Here is a 6,908-nt window from a genome sequence, read left to right on the forward strand (position 1 = left end):
AACAGGATATTGGCCGATAACAAGCAAGCTTACCTCTTCTATTAATATCTTTCCGCTCCTTAAATGTAATAACATAAAGATGCCTGGCAGAAGTAACACCGGAATTAAATCTTAAGCAATTAAAAGGAGTTAACCAAAGAAAAGGGGAGGGCCAACTTCAGAAAGAGGGAACAGCATGAGCGAAAAGCATGGAGGCCAGAAACATGGAATATGCAAGGAAATACTTTACAGTTGTTTTAAGATCTTTATGACCTTATCTACTCTAATTTTGGAGAATCCAGCCCAAAATATGTTGCATATATTCAAGTGCATTATTCCACATTTAGTATCTTCTAATTTTACCCATGAGTGGAGTTGAGTTAAAGTGCTGAGTGGCCATAATGTTACTGGTTGTGGGCATGTGTTAATTTTAGTTATTCACGATTTTTTGTTATGTGTTCTAAAGCCAATATATTTTTTTAACCTCAGATATATGGTGCCTGATTAATAAAACAGCATAGCACTAAGCAGTTCAGAGTTCTTGAATATAAAGTTCAAGGTGGAGAATGAACAGAAGTGAGAGCAGAGAGACTACTGGACACCAGAAAACAGAAAAGCTTGTGTGCCATATAAGTGAGTTGAATTCTATCACAAGCCATTAAAGAATATTGAACAGGAGCGTGTCCTCATCAGACATCCCTGTCATATAGCTGACTCTGGGCATGGTGTGGAAGACAGATTGGAGATCAGACTGGAGACAGGGAGAGGCATTAGAAGGCTGATGCAGAAGTAAAGCTCTGTACCTGGGCAAAAGTGAGCCATGGAAAGCTAAGGGGAAAAGCAACGTAAGACAATATCCTACAATGGAAGGGAGGTTTGGGATGGCCATCCAGAGATCTGAGTTCTGGTCCTAAATCTGCCATTAATATTTCCCCTCTTTGGGCCTCAGTTTCCCCATCTTTGAAATGATGGGATCCTCCCTGTTGACTACTGCTTCATATTACTATTACTATGCACAGAAAATCAAATGTGTACTCTGGGGGTTCAGACCAAGAAATTGTGCACACTATTTCTCCCCACCAAGTACTGACCAAGCCCCACCTTGCTTAGCTTCAGAGATCAGATGACACCGGGCACATTCAGGGTGGTATGGCTGGAGACTGAAAACTGTTTCTGAAGATTGTGCTGCATTAGAGTTGCCATCAGTAAGTCCCATATAGCAAATGCACTTGAGAAATCCATCCTGGTTACAAACCTAAGCCTTCTGCTACTCCTGCTCTGCTTCTTAAGTAGCAAATACAGGGATAAAGATGTAATAGAACATTATATCCTTACAAGTCTGTGCATCTTTTTTTTTAAGTAGTGGCTTAGGGACCTTAAAAAAAAATACCCTTTCCTTTTTGTGCCTTTCTACTGAGGTGGTCGTTTTTAAATCTTCCATCCTTTAAAATTTTCCTGTTTGTTTTGTTTTGTTTCAGATTCCGCCTCTCTTTACCAGAGTCCAATCGCAGCAACATTGAGGTAGGAGTCAAAGCTCTCAGGGTTCTCTGTCAAGGGAAAACTGAGAATTTTCCTATATTGTAGCTGGATGACTGTTTTCTAAGCCCCTGAGTACTTAGTTTCCCCTTGAACATAGGTTTTAACTTTAAAATTCCTCGTGTAGCTACTTGTCTACCAACTCCATTAACTTTTAAACAGGACAGGAACTCTCCAATTCACTTTTATCTATTCAGAAAGACTTAAAATAACTTTTTTAAAACTAAGACCTATGTAATGTGGGAGAAAAAAAAACAGGCATTTTCAGGGACATTTCATTGTTTGGATAAAGAATCTTTAAGAATTAAATATAAGATCCAAACTCCCAAAGATGAGGCTATCTGTAAATTCTTAGGCCATGATTAAGTTTGCTCTTTGAAGCCTTTCTAGCCATCTCCTAAAATCGTATCAAGGCTGGTCGTGCAGATACCTTTTTGGGGGCCCCAGCCTGGTGACCTCCTGATTGGAAGAGTATTATCTCATGGAAACAAGCCCCTCCCCAAACTTCCGGGAGATCATCCAAATCACTAATTGATGTCCCTATGCTCATGGTACACATAATCCAGAGCAGTGGTTCTCACCTAAGTCCAGTTTTGCCTCCCCCGCCCTGGGGACATTTGGCAATGTCTGAAGACATTTTTTGGTTGTCACAATCTGGGGGGTGTTATAAGCACTTAGTGAGTAGAGGCCAAGGATGCTGCTTAACATCCCACAGTGCACAGGACAACCCCCACAGCAGAGAATAATCCTTCCCAAAGTGTCAATACTGCCAATGATGGGCAGTCCTATTCTAGAATGTACGTGTGTGAGTGAGTGAGTGAGTGAGTGCGTGAGTATGCGTGTGTATATGTAAGTGAGACAGGGGTAGGGTGAGACAACAAGCAAATTTATATTGTATGTGCTGAAAAATATTATAGAGAAAGACAAGTCAGGGCAAGAGAGTGGGATTATATATGGAATTTATTTAGCGCGTTGAACACATGGCAGGTATTAAATAAATGATGGCCATTGTTTTTACAAAAGTTCATTTCAGTTACTACCACCTCTGTGTCAAGGGGCAGTATAGCATAACGGTTACCTATACAGACTCTGAGACCAAACTGCTAGAGTGAACTCCCACTTATTGGCTCTGTGGCCTTGGCCAGGTCGCTTAACCTCCCACAGGGCAGTCCTGGAACACAGTAAGTACTGAATTTATTACCATGTTCACCAGAAGCAGCCGCTAAGAGAGAAATAGAACTGCGGAAAATAGCGAAGAAACCAGAGAATTTATCCAGGAGACCAAACAAGATGTTTGTTTGTTTGTTTGTTTGTTTGTTTAATTTTATAGGAGCATCCTGATTTTCAGGTTGGGAACATGAGGAGCCAGTGGCAGCAGTGCTGGAAATAACATCTTTCATGCCAGACACTGAAATTTAGAATACCAAGATTGTCTCATACACTGTGGGTTAGCACCTCCGTGGCATAGCTCTTTGGTAGAAGACAAACTATAGTCCGTGAGAAAGTATAGCTGACTTTCTCATAAATATTTCCTGAGCCTAGAGAAGGCAAATGAGTCCCAAGTCTTCTAGGAAGACCCCCCAAAAAACTGCTTAGGATCAACAACAGAGAATGCTAACAATGACATTTCTGAAACAAATGACAGTGGTTAATACTGGACATTTTACATAATATTAACTTTTTAAACATGAGACCAACCCTGTGACATTCGTGCTGTTTATCTTTATTTTACACTTGAGGAAACCAAGACATAAAGAGGTTAAAGACTTTCCCAACATGACCTAAGTGGTAAAAACAACAGGTAAACCTAGGAAGGCAGCCTCAGAGCCCTCCTTGCTAGGCTGCATAGCTTGCTTAAGCATGTAGGATGTTCAAAATATTTTCATTGAGTGAATCGATGTTCATCATGTCCATTTATTTTTAATACCTGAACCTTCCCAGGAGCTGACACTCTGGTAAGATTTACTACCATAGTTTACTCAAGATAAACTGGATGTTCTGGTGAGACTGTTAAATATGGAGCATAACATAATGCAACGGACCTCAATTAGGGCAGACTACTTACTAATTGGGATATTTATCAATTGTTTAGATGGTCTTACTTGGTAAATATCTTAATTGCCATGTTTGCTGCCACCGTGTGGTCCCTCTACATTTGTTGTCACCATGATCTAGCATACCCAAGGAGCAGAAATGTCCATCCTCAAGGAGGAAAAAAGATTGGGAAACTGTTTAATATGCTTTCCTGCAAAATAGTGTTCAGTGTCTGGAAAGCGAGACTGTCTCTATGGGGAGATTGTAACTATCGCCCTCTGTCATGATAAGGTCTGGGGAAGTGCACATCCAGACCAGGCATGGTACTTTCAAAATGCCAGGATTTGGCAACTGATTTAGTATCCCCTTTCATTTTAGGTCTTGAGGTTTGAGAATATTCTGTCCTCCATTCTCCACTTTGGTATCCTCCCACTGGCCAACGGTAAGACATTCTGGGGAACATGTGACTTTGAGGTAATCAAACATTGGGGATTGTTTGGGACTTTCCACCCCAAGGCCTGTACTTGTAGCACGTTATTTTGTAAATCCAGACCAATGCCAGAATTTACAGTTTGTACCATCAATGATGTGATTGCAAAATTAGTTATTCCAGTCCAAGCCTTGTTAACAACACTACCTGCAGAACTCAGCAAGAACAGTCAAAGTCTGGTTGAGTTAAAGAGATTGAAACTGCCCTCCTGAGGCAGTAAAGAATCTCCTTCAGGTCAGGCAGAAATGAGACTATTCTCCCTAGAGGGCATCTCTGTGGTTTTATACACAGACCACCATCTGGATAGACAGTTTTAATGAAGGACAATCCTAGTCCCTCTCCCTGTATGCAACCATTCACAAACTGCAACATCTTTTTTTTTTAAAAATTTTTTTTAACGTTTATTTATTTTTGAGACAGAGAGAGACAGAGCATGAACAGGGGAGGGGCAGAGAGAGAGGGAGACACAGAATCCGAAACAGGCTCCAGGCTCTGAGCTGTCAGCACAGAGCCTGACGCGGGGCTCGAACTCACGGACAGTGAGATCATGACCTGAGCCGAAGTCGGACGCTTAACCGACCGAGCCACCCAGGCGCCCCATAAACTGCAACATCTTGAGTTTGTCTTGGTTAAAATACACTTTGTATCAGAGACCAAATGTTCTCAGACCTACAAATTACGGAATTTTCAAAATATAAACTGGACAAGTTGCCAGCATTTTTCTGCCATCCAAATGTACATAATTGCATGTGCATTTTTATTAAGCACTTCGTTAATTAAGTAAGCATTCATCTAGGAAAATGCTAGGGACAAAGAATGAAAACACAGAAATCAGGAAGAAGGAAAATATATATTATTTAAAAGCTGTTTATTTGTCCTTTACTAAAAAGTTTGCTAAAACTGCTATGTCTGTGCCTAGTTATCTTACACCTTGTTCTATATTTTAGCAAAATTGCAGCAAGGATTTCCGCTGCCCAACCCACACAAAATCTCCTTTGTCAATTCAGATATTGAAGTTTTTGAGGTAAGAATGTGAATATTCTCCTAACTGCCCAATTTCTTTCATACTAGAATAAGCCTCTTCCTAATTTGCTTCCTCTGTTTTACGCTGCTTTGTTCTGCTTCGTGTGTTTCCAGCCCACATTTTACAGACAAAACATTTAGCTCTTAAAGTTTGCAGTCAACTATGAAAAGCATTTAAACTTGAGTTGAAAAATCAACCCGAGTCTGATTTCCTTTCACAGCCAGACCTATTCACACCACAGTACGAGACGGTACACTGTGGTGTGTCTGTTTCATTTATTCTCTCATTGAACTTTGGCCTGAACCAAAGACCCTCCTCTAGGTTCAGGATCTGTTGTGAGCTATTTCTTCATTAATCGTGATAAACAAGCTTCAGAACACCTTTTTTCTTCCATTTTGACACTTCTGGGGGGGGGACGGGGGTAGAAGTAAGATTCTGATGGAATTTTCCAATCCTGTACACTATTGCCCACCCCCTTCCCTCCCCACCTCTCCTTCTATAGTCGCTTAAGTCTCATAAGGTGACAGTTATCCCAAGTGGCCTGCTCCTATGTCTGAGGCACTCACAAGGGGATGGGGGCGGGGTGGGTTTGACCCAGAAGAACCCAATAAAGAGACCATCTCTCCCTCACTCCTCAGCAAACTCGGATAGCCCATGGCTGCCGGTCCACAGAGTGTGATGTTGTCTTCACCCTTGCATCCTTTTCAGGGTTTCCTTTTGATTTCCACCGACCTGAAGTATGAAACGTCCTTAAAGCAGCAGCCAAGTTTCCATGGTTGGGAAGGTCTGAACTTCATAAATGGACAGTGGAGGGGGAAGCCAGCTGCTTGATTGCCTGTTGGGAGTCCACTCCAGGAAGTAGATGGCCCTTAATCCCACAGCTACTGTAAACCCGGAAGGGGCAGACAGTACACACTGGGTTGTAAGCCCTAGTGAAATGCTTAAACTGACAGTTTTCTTTCTCAAACCCTCAGGGAAGAGGGAGGCAAACCGGGTTAAAGAGTTAAATCAGGGTGTGTGTCTCCACATGTATGGAGGGGTGGGTGTTTGGATGTGTGTTCGTGTTTGAATGCACATTTGTGTGCTCCTGTGTTAATAAGGTGCTGCGGCCAAGAGCTAGCCCTGCACTTCTGAGGAGGTGCCTGAGAAACTCTGATTTGCTTGACAGCTCCCTTGAGCTCTTTCAGCAACCCAGGGTTTCCCACACTTCCCCGCATATTGGATTTTATGTTTTATATTTACTGCTACTGTCCTCTGTTTTTAATTAAACTTGTTTTCTATCAATGTCAACCCTGTCTTTTTTTGGAAAAATTCCCTGCCTTGGATTTTTTTTTAAATAAAATAAGACAAAGATGAGAGAATTAGCAACCTTAAGTTGATGAAAAGTGAGATTGTGCAGATTTCAAGGTTTGAAAAAGGAATACTTTAGGGGGCCTGGGGGGTTCAGTCCACTAAGCATCTGACTCAATTTCAGCTCAGGTCATGATCTTACAGTTTGTGAATTCAAGCCCCTTGTCAGGCTCTGTGCTGATTATGCAGAGCCTGCTCAGGATTTTCTCTCCCTCTCTCTCTGCCCACTCACACTTGCTTTTTTTCTCTCTCTAAAAATTAATAAACCTAAAAAAAATTTAATAAAAATAAATAAAAGGGAATACTTTGCCTCTTAGATGTTTCTGGTGAGAAACAGTGGTCATAGGAGACTCTGTAAGTTTAAGTTTTAGGCTGTTTTTCCTGCCACATTAAATGAAATGACAGTGCAGAGTACCAAACTTAGATCGTTGGTAGTTGATGATATTAAATTCTTAGAGACCTAATCATCGGGTGAAACTGAGGCAGAAAAGGAGG

General features: G+C 41.4%; 1 protein-coding gene across 11 annotated transcripts in view; it reads left to right on the forward strand.

Moving 5' to 3' along the window:
• Positions 1-6,353, forward strand: part of BPIFC (BPI fold containing family C) — a 54,674-nt gene extending 48,321 nt beyond the window's left edge. For all 11 annotated transcript variants that reach the window (XM_058741484.1, XM_058741480.1, XM_058741482.1 and 8 more), the window contains 4 exons: positions 1,458-1,500; positions 3,928-3,991; positions 4,987-5,063; positions 5,772-6,353. In XM_058741484.1, coding sequence (XP_058597467.1) covers positions 1,458-1,500; positions 3,928-3,991; positions 4,987-5,063; positions 5,772-5,894 — 307 coding nt within the window. In that variant the 3' untranslated portion in view covers positions 5,895-6,353. The remainder of the gene's footprint in view (positions 1-1,457; positions 1,501-3,927; positions 3,992-4,986; positions 5,064-5,771) is intronic.
• The last annotated feature ends 555 nt before the right edge of the window (positions 6,354-6,908 follow it).

This window comes from Neofelis nebulosa, chromosome 8 (genome assembly GCF_028018385.1).
Source record: "Neofelis nebulosa isolate mNeoNeb1 chromosome 8, mNeoNeb1.pri, whole genome shotgun sequence".
Taxonomy (NCBI): Eukaryota; Metazoa; Chordata; class Mammalia; order Carnivora; family Felidae; genus Neofelis; species Neofelis nebulosa.